The sequence below is a fragment of the Heterocephalus glaber genome, unplaced genomic scaffold (assembly GCF_053883595.1).
Source record: "Heterocephalus glaber isolate CG9 unplaced genomic scaffold, H.glaber_assembly_v1.0 deba00001428, whole genome shotgun sequence".
NCBI lineage: Eukaryota > Metazoa > Chordata > Mammalia > Rodentia > Bathyergidae > Heterocephalus > Heterocephalus glaber.
In genome coordinates, this window is record NW_028258293.1 from 20239304 (window position 1) to 20262859 (window position 23556).

Consider the following 23556-nt stretch of genomic DNA (forward strand, 5'->3'; position numbering starts at 1 on the left):
TTACAGTTTTAACAACTTAGAGGATTGTACAAGACTTAGCTGTTCAGAGCTCTATCAGAAGAACGCCACTGGGTACAGGTCCACTGCATATATTTCACACTCTTCTAATGCATCTTCCTAAATTCTGTTTTATTTTTGCATTACTTATAATCTAATATTTAATTCACCAGAAAAACCTTAAAAAAATGTTATAGGAAAAAAGAGAAACACTGAAATCATCACAGAAATTAAGATGATAAACTTGGATAAATCAGTGACAGCCAGATCATGACTTAAATTCCCATCATCCTGTATGGCTAAATTAACGTGGAAAGGAAAGCTGATTTTTGCCTGTCTGTAGTGTTCATTTGAAATAGTTTTCAACCAAGTACATTATGATTGGAACTTATCTCAGCCAAACAAAATTCTTAACTGGTCATGAGCAATTGTTTGACCAGTGCAGTGGAGAGATTGCCTGATGGATTAGGAAGTGTCACAAGGTCATCAACCTCCCTTCTGCCAATATAAGATGGCTCCACAAAGTCTGCATACAACTTGTCTAAAGTATGCTTTAGACATATAGTGACTTCCAAAGCGTGCCCTGCCCTTTCCCTCCCATATCATCCCCTCATCCTTATTCCTGTGTCCAGTGACCTTGCTGCCTAATTTACTGATGAAAAATAAGGTTAAAAGCATATCCTCCTCCTTTTTCCCTTGGGATTTGAATGTATCTTTCTTTTTATCTACTTCCCTATCCCTCCTATTTCCAAAGGTGTTTCCTGTATCTGATCCCTAGCCCTATTTGTTCTTGCTTTTCCAGGGACTTACTCTCTTGGTTATTAGCTCTTTCTCTAAACTGTACTCTTTCTTTTGGCTCCTTCTGGTTTGCCTGAAGATATGCACACATTCTTCAGTCCAGAATATGTCTTTTGGTATCCCCTTAAGCTACCATCTTGTCTTCCTAATTTTCTCATTGTCAAACTTCTGTAAGTGCAGTTTTTCTTGTTATGTTTCAAACTACTGCATCACAGATGCCTGGAAAGCAAGAACCATAACTTCAGTTAATTTATATCTGTCAGGTGCCTCTCACAGTATCATGTAATGAGTGGCACACAGATCTTGGAACCTAATAAACCAGTGTTCAGATTTGGACTCAGTAGTTTCTGTTGAATGACATTGGGTAAATAATTTTGCTGATCCTAAGCCTTATCAAATGTGAATGAAGAGTGATAATGCCTGTCTTGGTATGTTGTAGAAATTAGATGATATTTATAAAAACCCCTAATAGGATGTTTGGCACAACAGGTGCTCAGAAAGCTGGTTCCCTTCAAATCTCTACTCATGGTAGAGATTCAAGTATTTGTTAAATGCATGACCAAATGGTCTATATATATCAGGTCAGCATTCAGTGGCATGGCATTTATTTTTTGTTCTGTTTGATTTTTACTCTTTTCTTTTCCTTGTGTGTTTCAGGTTCACAACCAGTATCCTACTGAGTTTGAATTCAATCTCTATTACTTAAAGTTCTTGGCCTTCCACTATGTATCTAATCGCTTTAAAACTTTTCTCCTGGATTCAGACTATGAAAGATTAGAACACGGTATGTATTTATATGCCTTCCTTCCATCTTTTTTGTTGAGTTTGCTTTTTGTTTGTTTGTTTGGTATTGGGGATCAAAATTGGGACCTTGCGCTTGCAAGGCATGTGCCAGAACCACTAGCTAAATCCCCAGCCCTAGTTTGCATTTTTAATGGAAATATATTTTTTTTTTATACAGGGTCTCCCTATGTAATTCAGGCTGGCCTTGAACTCACTCCGTAGCCTAGGCTAGCTTTGAACTCTCAGTGATCCTCCTGCCTCAGCCTCCTGAGTGCTGGGGTTACAGCCATGTGCTACCATGCCCAGAAATTTTGCATGTTTTTTATGACAGTTTTTGATGAATGATGTAACTACGCCAAATGAGACAAGCTCAGAGTCAGGGTTTTATACCAGAATACAAATAGAAAGTATATATGAATAAATGCCCAGACGCTGAGGTTATTTGCTGTCTTATCTCTTAGGGACAGCACATAGTCATTCCTGTAGCACCTTGGTAAATTAGATCTATTTACTATTTTGATAGCTATAAATGATACCACAGTTTTAGAAGAGATATTTAACTTACAGTTTTTCCATCCCTGGTACATTCTGTAGGAAGGATACCAGTCCTTGGAGGCAGTTTGAATAGTAGTTAATGCCATGGGATCTGGAGCAAACAGACCAGAATTAAAATTTCAGCACTGCCAATTACTAATAGTGCACTTTGGCAGAATTAGGTACTTCTCTGAGACTTAGCTTCCTCATATTTAAAATGAGGGTGGGGGCTGGGGATTTAGCTCAATGGTTTCACCACCTGCTGCACAAACGCAAGGATGAGAGTTCGATCCCCTGTACAAAAAAAAAAAAAGAAATACTGCTTTTCAGGCATGCTGTTGAAATTGTCTAGTATAATATTTCATACTTTTGGTAAGAGGAACACTGGTCATACTATTCCCATCCTGTTTATACTTACAAGCCTTCATTGACTCAAGGAATTGTCATTCCTCACATCACATTCACAAACAAATTCTCAAGCACCATGTGCTGGGAAGGTATTAAGTAGGCCTGATTACAGCTACCTCTGGCCTGGTCTAAAGCAGACTAATGTGTGTGACTGAGGAATCACAATGTCAGGCACCTTTATCCCTGAAAGGAACAACATATGCAAATATTGGTGTGAATAGGTATCTCCCTGGAGCAGTTCTTTTTGTTTTTGCTTTTGATCTTCAGTAGAGCAGTTTGTTTTGTTAAATTAAGCTGGTTAGCAGTTTACCTTAGCAGCCTGCAGATGTGGCCAAAGCCCAAGGTTTCTGCTGTAGCATGTCTGTCTTCAGTAGAGAAGCAGCAAGATCCAGTGCAGTGGTTCTCACTGGACATTGGGATCACCTGGAGAACTTTTAAAACTCCCAACACCCTGGGGCCGGGGATTTAGCTCAGTGGTTCTGCTGCCTGCTCTGCAAGTGTAAGGACCCGAGTTCGATCCTCGGTACCAAAAATCTGTGATGTTGGGTCTAGGTATCAGCAGCTTTCAGAAGCTTCCCAGGTGATTCCACTGCACTGCCAAGGCTGAGAACCATCCCTGGTCCATTGAGGGAGAGCACAGAGCTAAGTCAGATGGTGTTTGTGACAGTTGGGTAAACTACTTCATCTCTCTGAACTTGTGTCCCCATCTAAAAAGTTGGTTATTTCCCCTGCCTGTCACGCACCAAAAAATGAAATAAAACATGGATAAAGAATATTTTGGTGTATATTGAAAGAGTATCGTGATTATTTGAAAATGTGATTATGTCTATCCTATATCATAGACATACGTTCTTATAAAGCATATGACATGTATTTAGAATCCTAAAATGTCATTCCCAAAGAGTCCTTGGAGATCATCTACCCAGTCTCCTTTCTGAACAGATGGGCTACCCAGGGGCCACCCCACCTAATTAGAAGCCTGTTTTTGTGTCCAGTCCAGACAAGGACTCAGGTCTGTCCCTGTTGTGTTTGGATAGACACACTAATTATGAAGCCTACACAGTGAAATATCATTTAGAACAGCTGTGGTAAAGATCCCTACCTGCCAAAATCAACATTTGGAAAGTAAGAAACCACTGCTAATATAATTCATCATTCATAATTTTTAAGATTTCATCACAAAAGTCTAAACACCATGAATTCTCCTGTGTCCTAGAAGAATAATATGTTATTATGTACTGGATTATAAGATTGTAATTTGATAGGATTTGACATGAGTATCTGATGATTCAAATTGTATTTAGGGTGTTCCCTGTGTTTGTACATATTACCCTAAGATAGCCAACTGAATATTGTAAGAAAAATCCACTGGACTTGGTTCCAGTCACTAGGCATCACCAATATGGAGGAGGGGGTTCCCCTGAGGAAAGGAGAGCCAGATCCTGCACTGTCTTTTCTAGTTTCAGCTCATTCTCCTCCTGTCTATAAAGGTGTTGAGAGCCTAGTTCACCTGGAGCTGACTGCCACACAGCCATCCGGTGTAATCCATACCTCATCCCATGTAGAGCAATAAGTGAGGGGATTTTAAAAGTCCATCCCAACCCCTAGGGCAGTCTCAATTTCAAATACTCAGCTCACTTAGAGAATTCTTAAAATGACTAATATCTGAGACTTTATCCCCAGAGACTCTGATGTAATTGGTCTGAGATGAGACCTGGACATTAGGGATTTTTAAACCCTTAGTTTTTTGAATGTATAATTAAGATTGAGAACCACTGTACTAGAACCTGCAGTTGAAAGGTAGGAAAGAAAACAGTCTTGGAGGCCCCACATTTTGGGCTTGAAACATTCTTTTCTGATACACTGGTAAAATCCTTGTTGACTTTGGACTGAGGCATTTCATTCAAAGCAAGACAGCACTGCTAAGAGAGACACCCTTCCTGGATTTTTACAGGATCCTGACTCATCTTCCTCCCCACTGAAACAAAGTGGCCCAGCCCTGGCGGGGCACGCCTGTAATCCCAGTTTCTTAGAGACTAAGGCAGGAGGATCACAAGTTCAAGGCCAACCTGGGCAATTAAGCAAGATCCTGTCTCAAAACAAATGGGAAAAAAGAGCTGGGATGTAGCCCAGTGGTAGAGCAACTCTAGTTTATTCCCAGTACCACAGAAAACAACAGAGTGGGCTCATGTAAGAAATCAAGTGACTGCAAAGTACAAAGAGGTGTCAGAAAAATCCCTGAAATACCTTGCTAAATTCTGCTTTGTTTTATTTACCCGAGGACATAGAATACACCTTTCCATCATCCAGCGTCTCTGTGACCATGAGTTGTGGTATATATAAACTGCTAAACAAACAAAAAAACTTGAAATGGTTCATAATAAACAGCCAACAACTTAAACAAGAAACATAAAATTATGTTTTTAACTGAATATCATCACATCACCTCTTAAGTCCTTCCATTTTTTTCTTGAAAAATGTGTAGAATGTCTCTTGGCGCAGGGACTTCTATGGCTCTAGAAGTAGATACAGGACATTGAGTGGGAGAGGGTCACGATGTACTGCTAACTGCCGAAAAACCTTACTGATGTTTTCCTTCCACTTTGATTTGTTTCCACATAACGGTGAAGTTTGTCCTGTCTTTAGTTTGCAGTTATTTTCTGAGGTTTCTGCACATGTTGCTGTTTTAAAGCCATAAGAAATATTTCACCTTTTCATCTGCTCCATGTATCATGCTTCTAGGCAGAATATTCATTTAACTTTTGTTGATTTTTTTTTTTAATTTTCAGGAACTTTATTTGATGATAAAGGAGACAAGCATGCCAAGAAAGGAATTTGTATTTGGGAGTGTATTGATAAAACACATAAGAGGAGTCCCATTTTCTTTAATTATTTATATTCACCAGTGGAAATAGAGGTAGAGTAAGAAACTATTTCTTTTCATTTTCTGAATATTTTGTGTGAAAGTTTTCCTTAGTTCTAGTATGTATAAGCTATTTAACTTTTTTATAAACATTTGACTAGATTTCATACCAAAAGTTTTTAATAGTCTCAGACACTGTGGGATTGGGCCATAATGGATGTGGAGACTGTTCACTAAAATTAGAAACTGGTCTCCAAAACCCAGAAGGAGTAGTGTCAAGAAAACCAAAGCAAGGCAGCTTTTTCTAGAAGAAAGAGGTAAATAAACTTGAAATCTCAACAGGTAGTCTAAGTTGCAAAATCTACAATTCTTTAGAAGAGATTTTCTTAAGTCCATCTGTGCAACATCAATGGAAGGACCTATAAGGGAAACAGGGATGTTTGGAGCCTATATCATGAAGGATGACATATCTTGAGGAAAACAATGCTCTTTCATGTGTATCTACGTGACATAGGCTCTGAGATAGAACAGATGGGTTTCATAAGCAATACTAACTTTATTTAGGGGCAAGGGAGTCCTCTCCCCTGGCTCCAATGCATTAGAACCCCACCCTCCTCAGAAGAAACTAAGGGCATGTGCTTAGATACCACTCCTCATCTAAACCATGCTGAGTACTTTGAAATTCCTTCCCCAAATTCAAGCCACTCACCAGGCTATTTCGCTGTCTTCCTCCCAAGCTGGTGTATGTACCCTTAGGCTCAAAGGATAGCAAGATATGGCTGTTTGGCAGGCAGTGGACAGTTTGGCTTCATGGACTAAGCTATACACAAACATTCATACAAGGCCAGAGGAGGAGGAGGAGGAGATTAAGCCACAAACTGAAAGATAGGGTAACTCCTGGGGCTATCACTTCCTAGCTTAGAATTCTGAGGAATCTACAAGAGAAAGAAATAAAAGGAATAAAGATAGGAAAGGAGGAAGTTGAATTGTCATTATTTGCTGACAATATGATACTCTACATGGAAGACCCAAAAAACTCCGCCAATAGACTTCTAGACTCAATTGACAGACTCAGTAGCGTAGCTGGATACAAGGTCAACCCTCAAAAATCAAGAGCCTTCTTGTACACAAATAACAGACTCACTGAGAGAAATGAGGGAAACAATTCCTTTCACAATAGCATCCAAAACAATGAAATATCTAGGAATCAACCTAACAAAGACCTCTACATTGAGAACCACAGCACCCTGAAAAAACAGATGGAAGAGGATCTAAGAAAATGGAAAGACATCCCCTGTTCCTGGGTAGGAAGAACCAATATAGTAAAAATGGCCATACTTCCAAAACTGCTGTAAAGATTCAATGCAACCCCAATTGAAATCCCAACAGTATATTTCACAGAACTAAAGAAAACAATCCAAAGATTCATTTGGAACAAGAAGAGACCTAGAATAGCAAAAGCAATTCTAGGCAGGGGCTATCACAATACCTGACTTGAAACTATTCTACAAAGCCACTGTGATAAAAACAGGATGGTACTGGCAAAGAAACAGACCCGAGGATCAGTGGAATAGATTAAAAGATGCAGAAACAACTCTACACATACTCAGCTACCTCATTTTTGACAAAGGAGCCAACCATCCTCACTGGAAGAAAGGTAGCCTCTTTAATGAATGGTGTTAAAAAAAACTGGATTTCAACCTGCCAAAGATTAAAACTAGACCCCTATCTTTCACCATGCACTAAACTAAAATTGAAGTGGATTAAAGATCTAAATATTAAAACAGAAACACTACACTTGCTGGAAGATAAGTTAGGTAGAACTCTTGAAGACATTGGCATAGGAAAAGACTTTATGAACAAAACCTCAGCAGCACAGGAACTAGCACAAACAGTCAACAACTGGGATCTCATCTTATTAAAAAAAAAAAAACCTTCTGGACTGCAAGAGAAACCACCAACAGAACTAAGAGACAAGCTACAATGTGGGAAAAAAATTTTATCACCTGTTCCTCAAACAAAGGACTACTATCTAGAATACATAAAGAACTTAAAAAATTAGACCCCCGAAATATAAAGACCCAATTCAGAAATGGGCATCTGAAATGAACAGACATTTCTCAAAGAAGTAAAAGCAGCAAATAAACATGAAAAAATGTTCAACATCACTCGTCATTCGAGAAATGCAGATGAAAACAACACTGAGATTCCACCTCACCCCAGAAAGAATGGCTGCTATCATGAAATCAACCAATAAAAAATGCTAGTGGGGCTGTGGGGAAAAAGGAACCCTGCTCCACTGCTGGTGGGAGTGTAGACTGGTTCAATCACTGGGGAAATCAGTATGGGAATACCTCAAAGAACTAGGATTGGAAGTCCCATTTGACCCAGCTATTCCCCTCTGGGTATCTCCCCCAAAGAATTAAAAGAATCATACCACAGTGATATATGTGTACCCATGTTTATAGCAGCACAGTTTGTAATAGCTAAAACTTGGAAACAGTCCAGTTGCCCATCAGCTGGAGACTGGATTTTAAAAATGTGTTGGTTTTTTTTTATAAAATGGAGTAGTACTCAGCCATAAAGAATGAAAAACTAGAGACATTTATAGCTAAATGGATGCACATTGAGGCCATACTGTTAAGTGAAATAAATAGGACACTCATGTGTACATACCGAATAGTTTCTCTGGTGTGAAAATCTAGAAGTATAAATAAGGATCAAAATGTATAATTGATAATGTGAAATAGGAAGATAAGGTCTAAAGGAGTAGGGGAGGGGGAGGGGAAAGGAAAGTAGGGAAAAGAAAAATATGAGAAATGGAAACAAAGTCATTGTAAATAGGGAAGGGTGGAGGAGTGAAGAGAGGGCAGGGAAATGGGGAAAAAATAAGAACCGAGATACACTGTGTAAAGGTACAAGATCCCAATGATGAATGTAACTGTATTGTGTACCTAAAATGTACCACTAAACTTAATTTTTTAAAGAAAAGAATTCTGAGGAATCTAAGAATTTTTTTGTTTGAACCTGACCTTCCTGGTCCTTGGGGGGTCATATTTGTTAAAGTAAGAGGATAGAACATACTTTTCTTCAAAATTTTATCTTGATCTATAACTTTTAAATATTTAGATGATTGTTGTTTGAACCTTAATTCATATACTAGCCCTGGACCCTGCAAATGGTAGGGCCTAGCCTATCAGTAAGCTTTCAGAGTTTTCTCTACACAGGCCCTGAAGCCCAATGTAAACATCTCCAGCCTCAAGAAGTGGGATTACTACATAGAGGAAACCCTGTCTTCAGGGCCTTCATATGACTGGATGATGCTAACTCCCAAGCACTTCCCCTCTGAAGAGTCTGATCTGGCTGGAGGAGCTGGCCCCCAGAGCCAGAGAAAGACAGTGTGGCCGTGCTATGATGATGTCAGCTGTACTCAGCCCGATGCTCTCACCAGCCTTTTCAATGTAAGTCACTTCTTGTGGAGACACACCTTTGGGCACCGTGGACCTTAAGAACTAGGCTAAGACTGGCTTACAAACTTTGGAACATGCCTCTCTTTATCCTGGGTTAGTGTTGCAGGTAGCACTCTGGAATCTACCAAAACCAGGTTTGCTCCTATTGGTTGGGCACCAGGTTTAACTAGTGGAAAAGAGAAGCAGTTGAGTAAATGGGGCAATTTACTCCTTCCAGCAGCTCCTCAGCTGTTTTAACTGTCTAAGCAACCTGAGTCAAGCCTGGGTTATGGCTTTTATGGTTGCCTTACTTCCTCTGGTCAGAAGTGTGGGTAGCTGATGTCCTTTTGGGACTACTGCCAGCCATCTTCTGCTAGGAATATTCTGGAGCAAAGCCATCCTGGCAATAACACCCTGAGGAACAGTTGTGAACCCTGATGTAGGCCAGACAGTTCCTGAAGAGTCCTGTCCCTCTGGTTTGCTGGCTAGGAAAAGTGTGCTGTAGTGACACCACTATCCCAGATCCCTGCCAGAAAGGAAATCCATTTCCTTGGGCATTTCTTGGTGCATTCTTTCCACATCTGGTTTGAGTTACCAGAGTTGAGGAGCTTCTCTCTCAGGGGTAGACTTCTCATCTACCTCAGCCATTAGGGTTGGAACACAGGCCAAATGCTTGACCTTTGCTTTGGCCAACAGATTTCCCATGGGCTGCCCGAGAGTGAAGGTGTTTGGGCCACATATTTCAAATCTTACTGTTTAAGCCAAAAAGCCTGATTATGGGTCTTAATCATCTTGGCCACAGTGCATCACACCAGCTCATGCTCCCACCACTGTTGCTGGGGATGGGAGACCTCTCAGGCTCCATATCTGCCACTTTCTTCATCTGCCCTCTTGTCTTGCTGCCTATCTGGGCCCAGTACAGAGGAAACATGGCTCTGGGGCACATCCTAACCTCTATGATACACTGATCTATTGGAAAATTACTTTTCATTTCATTTTTAGGAAATTGAAAAATTGGAGCATAAATTGAACCAAACTCCTGAGAAGTGGCAGCAGCTGTGGGAAAAGGTAACCATGGACCTTAAGGAAGAGCAAAGAGCAGACCATGTGAGTTGGCACCACCCCACACCCACACCCCCTGCCCCCGCAGGAGCTACCTTTGAGCTTTTGAAAATGCTAGGTCAGGTAGGACCCACTGACCAGATCACAGGACCAGGGTGGGTATATGGCCAGAGACAAAGTTAGGAAAAGAGAGGTCATGCCCTGGGGCCCAGGGCAGAAAGTTCCAAATGACCAAATACTTCCTGAGTGCCTCACTTTACCACAGTGACATAATACTTATGTTTCAGGGCACTGAATCAGGGAAATTACTAGGTTCTTTTCTATCAGTGCCTCTGTGGTTTCAGCTGGTCTACCACATAAGGGAGGAGGGGAATGCCAAAGCTGTGTTTGCTTCAGAGAAGTAAGCAGAGAAAATAAAAATATTTTTTAAATGACAAAATATGCTACTTTCTGTTGCTTGCTCATACTTTGCTGCTTCTGATTTAAGAAGTATTTATCATAGAAATATTTTAAAACAAATACATACTCTATTTTCTGCTTCTCATGGCCCACTTCCTGTTTCTGATTTAAGAAATATTAAGTACATAACATATGAAATGAACTGTGCTTAGTAGCAGACACACTACATCCTGTCCACAGTGAGGGAGTAGGATCCAGTGAGGGAATAGGATCCCATCTCATGCATGAGGGAACAGAGATCTCACAGCTGGTAATTGGCAGCATCACCATTTGAACCCATGTCACACTGGCTCCAAACACATCAGAGGAGAAATTAAGATAGATGAGTGTTTTGACAAGCATTTGAAGAAGGAGAGGTCAAGGGCAAGAAAAAAATCTTTGTTAACAAGGAATCGTCCAGGCTCTGTCTCTTGCCTTCAGTGACAGTTCAGGTGCTATTATCACACAGAATGCAGATAGATGATGCCTTTATGCTTTTTTCCTCAGAAAAAATAAAATTTTTAAAAATTATTTTTCTGGTTATGAAAGTAACAGATTTATTTTATAAAAATAAGGTAATATATAGAAAGTTATAAAACTAATGAAAGTCATCCATAATTTATAGACTAGAAATAAACTACTGTGCTGTCAAACTCGTTTCATCATTATAAACCCACATGTAAGAGAGATTTACTGTATATACTATTTTTTTTTTTTTTTTTTTTTTTGGTTCCAGGGATCGAACTCAGATCCTTGCTCTTGCGAGGCAGGCAACGGAACCACTGGGCTAAATCCCCGGCCCAGTATATACTATTTTTAAACCTGTCTTTTCTACTTAATATTGGAATACATGCCCTTCGTTTCCCACTGTGTATGAATCAGCATTATCATTTTGTGACTATCTAGAACTTCATCATACAAAAGTAACAAATTATTTACCAGCTATCTAATAATAGATATTTAGATTGTTTCTAGTTTTTATTATAAACAGCTCCAGGATAAATATCTTTGTACATATATCTTTGCTCATCAGTTTATTTTTTTTCCCCTTGAGATAAATTTGAATACATGAAATTATCAGGTCAGTTTCTTAAAGTCTCTGTAAAGCATTCCTACCCTGTTCTATCTTTTTCAGGTCCAGAGACATCCTTCAGGATCCCCAGGAATTGTGTCTACCAACCTACCTTCCTATCAGAAGAGGCCTACACTGCACCTGCCAGACAGCAGCATGAGCGAGGAACAGAACGCCAGCATCTCACCATCTAATGGAGTGGAGCGAAGGGCAGCCACACTCTACAGTCAGTACACATCCAGGAATGATGAGAACAGGTGATACACTGAGCACGGCTGAGTCTGCTGAGAAAGACTCCCTTCCCATTCTTCCCAGGGCCAACCACAGGCCACTCAGTAAACTAGGCCTGTGCAGTACAGCCTTTTGTAAACTGGAAATAGGTGTGCTTTGATTCTTTGGTTTTTTTCTAAATGGTTCAATAATTCCATGAAGAGGGGAAAAAAGTCAATATTACAGCTGAAAAGAATGCCAAGGGGGCCCAGGGATTTAGCTCAGTGGTTCCGGCACCTGCCTTGCAAGCTCAAGGTCCGGAGTTCAATCCCCGGTACCAAAAAAAACAAACAAACAAAGAATGCCAAGGGGTTACAGTCATTTATGATTGATTCCTGATTGCTGTTACCTCAAGTCTGCTTTTGCATGTATGCTTTTTGTTGTTGTTGTTGTTGTTGTTCTTTTTGGTACCAGGGATTGAACTCGGGACCTTGGACTTTCAAGGCAGGAAGCGGCATCACTGAGCTAAATTCCCGGCCTGCATATATACTTTTGAGGGCATTTGTGTTAATCAGCGGTTTTGCAGTACAGACATTAGAAATGCAGCTCATGCTAGCTGAAGGAAAAAGGAATTCATTCACATAAACTGGAATAGCCAAGGATTGCCGATTTCCCATGCAGTGTCTTCACACTTCTGTTTCTAACTTTCCTTCTGTTTCTCCCTCTGTGTTACATCAGTCTCAGCAAAAGATGGCTCCTAACTTCACAGATGAGGTGATCCCTATGGAAAAAAGCAGTCTCTCCCCAAAGGTCTAGAAGCAAAACTCCAGGGAGAACTCTGGCTTTTTTTTTCCTTCTAGGGGAAATAGACTTGACAAAAACAACAGCCATCCCCTTGACAGCATTTTGTAAAGAAACACTAAAGTACCTGTTCTGTTGTCATTTCTTCTAGGTCCTTTGAGGGAACACTTTACAAAAGAGGGGCTCTGCTGAAAGGCTGGAAACCCCGTTGGTTTGTACTGGATGTAACAAAACATCAGGTAATACTGTTAAAGCCTAAAGAAATTATTTCTGTCTAGGCTAGTCTCAGTCCCTGGCTATTATGTGGCTGTTAGCAGATAGACACATTCCTCAAAGGGGCTTCTTTTGGGGCTGCAGATGTCCCTGAGCCAGAGCAGTAGACTTCAGAGGAAGTTCCAAAGTAGCCACTGCCTGATATGTACAGATAGAAGCAGTGACAGTTCAATCCAGAGCACCCAGAGCCATAGGACTCTTTTTTTTAATGTTCAAACCACTTCTGCTGCCTGCTCTCATACCAGGTCAGGAAGCATGCAAGGGCTTCAGCCTATTACGTATATACCACATGCACATTTAAGCCTGTTCCTGGGAGCACTCTCCAGAGAGCAGGTGCCCTTCATCCTTACACCCCAGAACATCCATTCATGACTGAAGGCATTAATTTATTCAGCATGGTTGCAGCAGTGGAGGGAAAGGACTCCAAAGGGAGAAGGGGATGTTCCTATCCAAACTTTGAACTCACAATGGGCAGATAGTAGACTGGACCTTGCTGAGCATGTTAGGAAATCTTTTACCATGGTTACATTCTTAGCTGTTGCTCTAGCAGCTGGATATTAGTCTTAGTGTCATAATCTGCTCCACTGGTCTCAGGAAGTGATTTCTACCCAAACCTCCCAATCCTCTTCACATTTTGTCAGTGAGTGTTGTGTGGCCGCCTGCGTTCTGACCTTAAGCCAGTCAGCTGGAAGCCTAGGATTCACCTGCTGATTCTCCATGCATTCGTCTGTACAGTGGAAGCTGCTGGGAAAGGTCTGGACTGACCTCATATGGTGCACTGATGGGACCTGCATCCAGAGAACCCCTCCTGAGAAGATTGTATTAGGAGGCCACCTTTTTCCCCTCTCTGCTCTAGGAATTTTATAAAGGTCATAGAGTCTTTGTGGGAGAATATTGAGAATTTATTTTCAAATATACAAGCAAAATCCCTTTTAGCGAGCTATACTTTAAAATAACGATCTCTCTGAAATCATAGAGCCTCCACTGTCCAGAAAAGTTCCATTAAACCACTAAATATAACATGGGAAAATGTCATAATTTTGCTATAATTTAAAATTACATCAAATTATTCTTGCATTCTTACCAATCTTTTGGATTTCTTTAACATGAGAGGTATACAGTTTTTCCATTTAGTCCTACTTATACCAAGCCTGAGGGTGGAGACAGAGAAAAGTTCAAGGCCAGAACTGCAGTGATAAAAACACAAGACACATTGCTGCCATGTACAGTACACTAAAATCCAGACTGGACCAATAAAGCTTTTCATCAGCAAACTAATTTTTTTAATATTTTTTCATTTTCTCTTATTAGAAAAGTAATACATGGTTATTATACCAGATTTTATAAAGATCTAAAGGTCCTCCATGCAGTCCAATGTTAAGCTGCTCTTTTTGTCCTATCAGTTCATAATAGAGGCCTTCCATGCTCTTTGGGGAAAGCCATTTTATTGATGTGCTGTGACTGAATTAACCACGGTTCCACTGAAAGACAGGTATCTCTCTTCCAGCACTGAGATGATGAAAGCAGTTCTGAAGGAAACTTCTTCATTTTATTTATTTCTTTTTTGGTACCGGGGATCAAACTCAGGACCTTGCGCTTGCAAGGCAGGCAGCAGAACCACTGACCTAAATCCCCAGCCCTAAACCCCTTTATTTTTTACTTCTGTAGAATAACTTTCTTGAGGAGAAAAAAATGTTTCAACAAACACAAACTTTTCTTTTTTTTCAGTGGTGCTGAGATTTGAGCCAAAGGCCTTGCATTAGTTAAGTGTACACTTGACCATTGAGCTGTATCTCCAGCCCGCAAACACATTAATTTTAGTTGATACTGCTGAATTGTACTCCAAAAGGGTTTCTAAAAAATTGTGCTCCCACTGATAGCACTTAAGAGTCCTTAGTGCCTTACTGGTTAATACCAACCATTTTTAATATTTTTCAATCAAAATGAAAAGTGAAATCTCATTTACTTTCCTCTGATCAATGACCTTGCTCACCTTTCCACATGTTTATAGGTCATTTGTATTTCTATTGTTTGACTTTTTTATTTAAGATTGTTTGACTATTTTTCTACTCGATTATTATCTTCTTTCTTACCAATTTCTAGGAATTTTATATGTACATTAAAGATATATTTTATGGTGTTAGTTGACTAATTTTATTTTTGTATGTAATTCATTTATTTTTTCAAATTTCAAAAATCCATAGTCTTTTCCCCACTTCCTTCTTCTAGCCACCTATCTGTCTTACCTAGAGGTGGCCAGTGTTATGTTTTGTGTATTCTTCCAAGCATAGTTTAGCATATACAAGCAAGATACAGAGGAAAGTAATCAAACAGAGTTTGGAAAGTCATGCTGTTTTTCTCTTTCCATGTCTCTTGTATCCCATCTGTATCCTTTTGGTCCTAGCTGCGATACTATGACTCTGGTGAAGACACAAGCTGCAAAGGCCACATTGATCTGGCTGAAGTAGAAATGGTCATCCCTGCTGGCCCCAGCCTGGGCGCTCCAAAGCACACAAATGACAAGGCTTTCTTTGATGTAAGTTTATCTTCTCCTTTGCTGGTGGTGCCTGTATATCATCCCATCCTGCTCCATGAATTATGGGGCCCTCTGAGCAGTTTCTGGTGATTGCAGATGGGTAGACCCAAGACCCTGGCTTGGCAGATACTCCAGAACAGGAAATTAGCACTCTGATCCCCAAGCTTGATCTTGCTTAGATGTCCCTGCATCCCAGAACCATGCATGGAAACAGCTGAACTCCTGGTAAAATGCTGTTAGTCACCTCAGTCACCTCATTTCAGTATTAGTGCTGCTTCCTTCATATCCAGTAATCATCCTACATGACCCTCCACAAAAAATAACCATCCTTGGTCACACCTGATAACTGTCTGCCTTAACATCTTCACAGCCCCAAGGTGGACCTTGGGGCATTTTATGGTTCACACAATAGAAGGAGACTTACCTAGTTCCTAGAGTCAAGCAGGACATCATAAAGAGCAGAGGTTATATTCCATGGCTCTTGGCTTCCATTATGGCCCTAACTGAAGAAAGAGGACACAAAGGATGAATCTTGGGGTTTTCTTAAGAGCTTCCTCACCCATACTGTATTGCTGTCAGGCAGGAGAGGCCAAGGCTCTAGCTGTTACTGATCCTTCCCCCTAGGCAAAGAAAGCGGCCTCAGAAGATCCACTGCTTTCCTCATGTGTCCCTTTCTCTACAAGTCCCCTTCTGTTCACACCCACTGTGACTTTAGAAACTGGAAAAGTCAAGTGACTATAAAGGCAGTGACAGTGTGGTAGTAGAAGGAAAGAAAATAGAGTTTCTGGAGCAGCATGGAAAGAAAGGTCACAGTTTCATATGCCACTTGCTAAAGTCCATCAAACAGCCTTTCCCCTCACCTCTGGCTCTCTGTCATTTGGTTTTGTAGCTCAAGACGAGTAAACGTGTATATAACTTCTGTGCCCAAGATGGGCAGAGTGCCCAGCAGTGGATGGACAGAATCCAGAGCTGTATCTCTGATGCCTGACACTGGACAACCCAAGCAGAAGAGGTAGAGGAACTCATGTTGCCAGATAGAAAAGGAGCATGGATCCTTGAGGAACAGACACCAAATCATGTTCAAGGCCTGAGGTTCTTTTGCTCATCTTACCCAGTCCCCTCTGGCAGCAGTTGCTACATCTCCTTAAAGGGTGGGGGCCAGTTAGAGCCCCAAGCCTTTCCTGTATGTTACACTGAATTATTCTAACAGAGTCTTAGGAATCAGATGAATGCTCCTGAACTTGCTGTCATCCATCATCCCCTAGCCAAAATGGCCCCCAACTACTTGAATGCTTCTACATGAAGGTCCTGTTTGTTCTCTATGGTCATGATTTCCTTGAAGACCTTTCAAGCAAAACTCAGAAGCCTCCAAAGATCATCTTACATCCTGCCCAGAATGGGTTTCCCATCAGAGCAACCTGCTCGGACTTTGAGATGCTCAGCTCTCTGGTGCTACCGAAAGGTGCTTCCTTGATCCCTACTCTGCCACTGAGGTTCACAACAAGAAACATTGCTGCTTGGTAGCAGGCAAAGAGGGAATGCACAAGATTATCCTGGTGGAAAAAGCTTGCCCAGGGAATGATGCTTGACCAGGCCAATGCAGGAACACACTGCTTCCAAAACCCTGATTCCCCTAGACTAATGGTATTCGAGGACACAGGGCCTTCTGTTCCTGTGCGTTCTGCTCCCTGACACCTTGTTACACAAAATAACTTGCAAAAAGCTGAATGCACTAACCCACAAAACACTTGCACTGAACTCCTCCTAATCAAGTGAAGATGTTAGAAAGACTGAAGCCAGCTACTTGACGACCACACAGCTTTGACTAGGTCTCACTGTGGCATGGCTGGTACCCAAACAACACTTCTGCGCATGGAAAGTAAGAACTGCTCTTAGATTCTCCTCACTTTTGATAACCTTGTGTTTGTTCAGCCTAAGGCCTAAGGATGCTGTTCACCCACAGTGAACAGGAACAGCCTCTCCCCCAGCTGCTGGCGACAACCCAGGCCCTAGGTGACTAGATTATTGTGTTCATTTCGAAATGTTAATATGTCAAATACCAAACTAATATTTCAAAAGCATGTATATATGATTTCTATATCCTTGTTTTCAGATAACCTTATAATTTAATATAAAATTAACTAAACTTATCCAGTCATAAGATTTCAGTAATAAAAGTTCCCTTTTTAAAAAATATAAACTACTTTGTAGATTAAAAATAAACCAGATTTTCAAATTTAAAATTAAATGCACAAGGGAATAGAACTGTGGTAATATATAAGAAATCAGGGAATAAGAAGAATGAAGGGCTTTTCTACCATATTCATTTTATAAATTTGCCACCTGTGAAAATGGTTTTTGCACATTATTTGTATTTTTCTTTGTATATGAAATAATTTTTTGTATTTTGTAAAATACGGAGCCCATTATACTTCCAGCTATTTGAGACTGTGCACAGTGCTTCTTTTGTAACTGGATTCTTTTAACTTTCATTAAGGCATTACCTGCCTTACATTCACTAACCACCTTGAATTAAATTTATTTCTTAAGAAAATCCATACCTCATGAAGTAAAGCTCATTCTGTAGCATACTGTCCTCAAGAGGGTCACATCCAGGACACACACAGGATGTAAGGTTCAAAGTTCAAGGGAAAAACAAAGCGTGACCCACTCATGGTCCTGCTAATGTCACTGCTGCCTTTGCTGAGGGCATATGGCATGAGCTTTTAGATTCTAGACACACTTCTATAGAGTCTGGGGAGACCCGAGACTGAGGTTCTCACCCCTGCTGCCTTCAATAAGCTGTGCTGAGAAGGTTAAGCTCCTCTTCTCTTCTGGGTCACCTCTTCCATATACCAATGGCATGTAATTTGTGGACATTTCAGGCATGAGACATTGAAGTCTTGTTGGGTAGCAAACTTGACTACCTCAGGGAATTGCTACACAGCACAGATATATGATCAGTGATTTCGATCCTAGACAACACTTCTCTGGTTCAGCCCTCAGAGCTGACCCTCTGTCTCCAGCAGGGATACCAGTTCTCATCTCAGGACTGGACCTCAAAGGAACCATCCCTGAGCCAGGCACTAACATCTTCCTCCTTGAGCCTCAGATTTCCTTAGTCTGAAGAGCACATGTGACCCAGCCAAGGGGACCCAGGCCTCCTCCCTAAGGACGAGCCTTGGGACCTGCCATTATGCCTTGCAGTGTCCCTGAGATTCAATCAGGAGGGAAATGGCTGGATTGGAGGTTGACCAGGAACTGCGTTTATGATATCAGTGTCTGGATGCTCTGCATTCCTCAGGTCATAGTTGAAGGGAAGGACACTGGGTTCCAAGAAAGACCAACCAGGCTGGCCTCCTGCAAGAGTCTTTAGCAGGCTCCTCCCTACTTTGGCTCCTGTGATAAGGCCTTTCTACATCTGGGCTCATGAACAATACAGACATAGGGGGATACATTAGCAAGGTCACACTATGGCGCAAGTCCTTTATTCCCACCTCCCAAACCTTCTACCCTACAACCTCCACTCCTGAGCTGGAGTTTAAACTGCGAGTGGCATGGCAGGTTTGCTTCTCAGTCGAAACTGACATTTTTATATACTTCATCATGATTTAAGAGTTAATGAGTAAACCCATCATCCCATAAGAATTTCTGAAAGATCCCAAGCTGATAGCCAGGAAATGCCCTTAGCAGTGTCAAGCAAGGATATTAATTAAGTAATGAATAGAACAGTATTGATGAAGAGATAGCGTTTAGAGCAGTGCTGTCAGACACAATAGGGCAAGCTACATATGTATCTTTTTTTTTAAGAAATACATAAAGTGAAATTTGTTTTTAATGGAATACATTATTTAACTCAATATATCCAAAATGCCATTTCAATAAGTAATCAGTACAAAAAATATTTTAAAAATATTTTATATTCTTTGTTGATACTAAGTCCTAAAACTCCAATGTGTCTTTCACACACAGAGAACATCTGAGTTTGGACTAGTAGTATGTTGGCTTTTCTTCAGACATATTTCTGATATTACCAAATGCATGTCATTTCTCAATCCAGTTCTCTAACACCAAATGGACATCCAACAGTGCAATTCAGTTCTGACACTAACTTTAGAGAGGTACACACACAGCACACATACAGGGCTCAGTCCCACAGGACCACCGCACTTCAGATACCAGTTGCAAAGGCTCCCAGTGCTTCTGACCAGCCAACTATAAATCTGGAGATTCCCCAACTCCCTTCCTTAGGTTCAATAATTTGCTAGAGCAAGTCATGGAACTCAGAAAAATAGTTCCGGCTTGCCAGTTTATTATAAGTGCTGTCACTCAGGAGCAGCCAGATGGAAGAGATGCATAAAGCAAGATATGGGGGGCTGTGGCACTCCACCTTTCCAGTGCTTTGATCCCAGAAGCTCTCCAAATCTCACCATTCAAGAGTTTTTATAACCCAATCTCCATTCGCTGTAGGCCCCTGAGGACAGAAGAGGGCCTGAAAGTTTGCGCCCTGTATTCCTTGTTTGGTTTTTGTGGTGACCAGCCCACCTCCTGAAGCTGAGACCCTGCCCTGAATTGCCACTTGGCATGGGCTCAGGTGTGGTTGAAACAGGCACATTATGAATAACAAGACACTCCTATCAGGAAATTCCAACAGTTTCAGCAGCTCAAACCAAATACATTTTTTACTATGTCGCATATTTCCATAGCCATATATACTGTACCACATATTTCCATATGGTGGTAGTCCCACTGCTTTACTAGACAATGCAGATTTAGCACCAGTAGGCTGCTCACAGCACAGCCTGCAGTGAGAAGGGCTAGGAGGCAAGAGACCTGGGTTGCATTGCTGGCGCTCTTACAGTTCACCATGTGATCTTCAGTCTCCTGACTCTTAGGCTTTAACTTATAAAATGAAGGTCCTAAGAACTGGAGATGTAGCTCGGTGGTAGAGCACATAAGACCTACTTTCAATCCCCAGCACCAAAAACAAAACAAGACCCAGATGATGTTGCTTTACCTTGGTGAGGACTCAGATTCCAAACTGAAATTTAAAGGATTTTCTGAAGAAAAAATCAAATCATCTTAATCAGTACTTCTCAGATGGTAATGCACAAGTGAATCATCTTGTTAAAATTACTCTAGGAGCTGGGGGTACAGCTCAGCAGCAGAGAGGTGCTTAGCACGTACAAGGCCCTGTATTCAATCCATGGCACCAAAATACAAATAAAAATGAGGATGCTTGATTGAGTAGGTATGGGATGGGGTTTGACCTGGATTTCTAATAAGCAAGTTGACACTTTTGCTGTTGGTCCTAGAAGCACACTGGCAGTAACAGCTATGTTAGTCTCCATCCTCCAAGAGGCAGATGCCATGAGAAGGAAATGGGGAGGATGGGAGAGCCAGGAGACCAAAATGCAGATGTGGCCCCTGGCCCATCCTCCAGGCATACAGATATTCTGGGCACGAGCTGCCTTTTCTTAACCACAGAGCCTCTGTCAGCACCATGTCCCAGGGACCTGCAGAACCCCTGACCCTCAGGCATGGAGTCCACACATCATAGCACTTGCCTGGGGCTAGTAATGTAATGCCAGGGTCCTGTTGAAGCGTGATTTATGGCTGCCACCAGGGCACTTTAGATTCATTATATCCAAAGACCAGGAAACAAGAGGAGTCATCATCACCAGGGGCTGACCTTGGTGAGCAGAACCCATGCAATTGCCTCACCCCCAAGTGAGTTCGTGTCTGTCAGGGCTCAGCATTGGCCTCTCCTGCTGACCCACTGGACACTCAGAGGTGGGAGTTGCCTTGGGCTCTTGACAGCCCTCATATGGTTTTCTACCACTTCATTCATGTGAGAACCATCATGCTGGTTCCAGTGTGGCGATGACAAGGACTGGCTCATGTCAACTGTGCAAGTCATTTTCCTCACTTGCTCCCTCCCTCTTCTGTGTTGGAGCCTTTCTGGTGGGTATTCATGTGTGGTACAAAAACCTTCACACATCATGCTCCCTCCCACATGCCCATGTCCAGCCACACACCTCAGCCTCACTCCTGCTCGTTTCCAGTCTTCAAAGCCCTGACCAAACCCAGGCCATTGACTACCACCCAGGAACATGTCTCTTCTCACTGCCTTGATGCACTCTTTCTTGTACACAAGCAAGCACTCTGTTCACAGCTGTACCCATCAGCTGATACAATCAATCCCAGGACTCTGGGAGGCTGAGGCAGAAGGATAGAAGGTTTGGGCCCAGCCTGGACAATTTTTTTAATTAATTGAGTTTATTGGTACATTTCAGATACTCATAATGGTCACATCCATCATAGGGAATTTGTACCTATACATTGATTCTTCTTTTTTCCTCATTCCCTTCCCTCCCTTCAACCCCTCTTCCCCTCCTTATTTACAAAAGCTTTGTTTCCATTTTTCCTTTTCTCATTTTCTTTTCTTTTCCTCCTTTCCCCCTCCCCCTCCCTATTTCCTCTTCCCATTTGAACATTTTCCTATTTCAGAATATCTGTTAAACATTTTGGTTCTTACACTTTCAGTTTCTCACACCATTGACATTTACACATGTCCGATTTATTTCACTTAAGAGTATGATCTCAAGGTGCATCCATTTACCTAGAAATGTCTCAAGTTTATCCTTCTTTATGGCTGAGTAGTACTCCACTGTATAAAAAAATCTTTATCCATTTATCAGTTGATGGGCATTTGGGCTGTTTCCAGGATTTAGCTGTTACAAACTGTGCTATGAACAAGTGTATGCATATATTGCTGTGGTGTGATGCTTTCTTTCAGGAAGATAACAAGAAGGGGAATAGCTGGGTCAAATGGAACCTCTAGTTTTAGTTAAGGAATCTCCACACTGACTTCCACAGTGGTTACCCCACTCTACACTCCCACCAACAGTGGAGAAGAGTTCCTTTTTCGCCACAGCCCCACTAGCATTTGTCAGTTGATTTCTTGATAGCAGCCATTCTTTTTGGAGTCATATGGAATCTTACCATTGTTTTAATTTGCATCTCTCGAATGACCAGTGATGATGAACATTTTTTCATATATTTATTTGCTGTTTCTACTTCATCTGAGAAGTGTCTATTCATCTCAGATGCCCATTTTTGTATTGGGTCTTTAAATTTGAGGCATCTGGGGTTTTTTTTTAGTTCTTTATATATTCTAGATAATACTCCGTTGACGAACAGCTGGGCAAAAATTTTTCTCTTCACTCTGTTGATGATTTCTTTTGCTGTACAAAAGCTTTTTAATATGAGATCCCAGTTGTTGGTTCTTTGTCATATTTCCCTTGCAACTGGAGTTTTGTTCATGAAGTCTGCTACACCTATGTCCTCAAGAGTTCTACCTATTCTCTCTTCCAGCAGATTTAGTGTTTTTGTTTTAATATTTAGATCTTTGATCCATTGGATTTTAGTTTAGTGCATGGTGAGAGACATGGGTCTAGTTTTAGTCTTTGGCTTGTGGAAAGCCAGTTTTTCCAGCACCATTTAACATGCCAGGGGACACTAAGGGCTAAACCATAGCAGCTCCTCTCCAAAAGATGGGCTGTGATCCTGCTTTGAGCTCCAGGTGTTGATTAATGTCAAACTCTGTCTGCTAGTCCTCGGCATGACATAGTCTCCCTTTCTCTAGTGAACAGTTGGACAAAGAAATGGCCATAGGTCCCTTTGGGAAGAAACACAAGCACAGAAGCAGTTGTCATGACAAATACACTACTTGCTGCAGTTTCGCAGGGTCCTGCCGCCTTGAGGCTGCCACCTCTTCAGTCAGTGGTTCCATCTGGGAAAATGAGCTCAGATCTGAGAACTGAGCGAGGGATTGTGACTTTCCATTGAATCTGCCTCCTGCCTCTCCATTCCTGCCTTGTTTTCTGGTTGTAAATGTTAGCAAAGCTTTACTGGTGGCCCATCTGGCTTGCCCCAGGGACACTGTACTAGCCAAGTCCACGGCTTTCAGCAGGCCTTGCATAACCATCTTCAGCAGGCTCACTTTCCGTGGCTCTTCCTTCCTTCCTTCTTGCCTTCCTTCCTCCCCTCTTTCTTTCTCTCTTCTATTTTTTTTTTTTTCATCTGTCTTTTTCAAAGCTGGAGATGGACTCCAGGGCCTTGCACAAGACAGGCACTCCCAAAGCTGAGCTAAACTCCCACCCTTTTCTTTGTTCTTACCTACCACTGGCCGGGGACAGTTAGGTATTCTCACTGAACTGAGTGTTGGCACCAGAGCTCCAAGAGCCACCTGAGCAGACACTGCTTCCTCCCCTGGCCAGGGTGCTAAATCTTGTCCCCAGGGAGTGCCCTGAAGTGCATGGCTGCCACT

At 41.6% G+C, this 23556-nt stretch overlaps 1 protein-coding gene across 12 annotated transcripts in view; it reads left to right on the forward strand.

Moving 5' to 3' along the window:
* The window catches only part of Sbf2 (SET binding factor 2), a 450794-nt gene extending 433012 nt beyond the window's left edge, over window positions 1–17782 (forward strand). For all 12 annotated transcript variants that reach the window (XM_087211305.1, XM_013074593.3, XM_013074594.3 and 9 more), the window contains 8 exons: window positions 1453–1579; window positions 5310–5437; window positions 8611–8844; window positions 9835–9939; window positions 11468–11661; window positions 12567–12654; window positions 15093–15224; window positions 16114–17782. In XM_087211305.1, the coding sequence (XP_087067431.1) occupies window positions 1453–1579; window positions 5310–5437; window positions 8611–8844; window positions 9835–9939; window positions 11468–11661; window positions 12567–12654; window positions 15093–15224; window positions 16114–16212 (1107 nt within the window). In that variant the 3' untranslated portion in view covers window positions 16213–17782. The remainder of the gene's footprint in view (window positions 1–1452; window positions 1580–5309; window positions 5438–8610; window positions 8845–9834; window positions 9940–11467; window positions 11662–12566; window positions 12655–15092; window positions 15225–16113) is intronic.
* Window positions 17783–23556: the final 5774 nt, after the last annotated feature.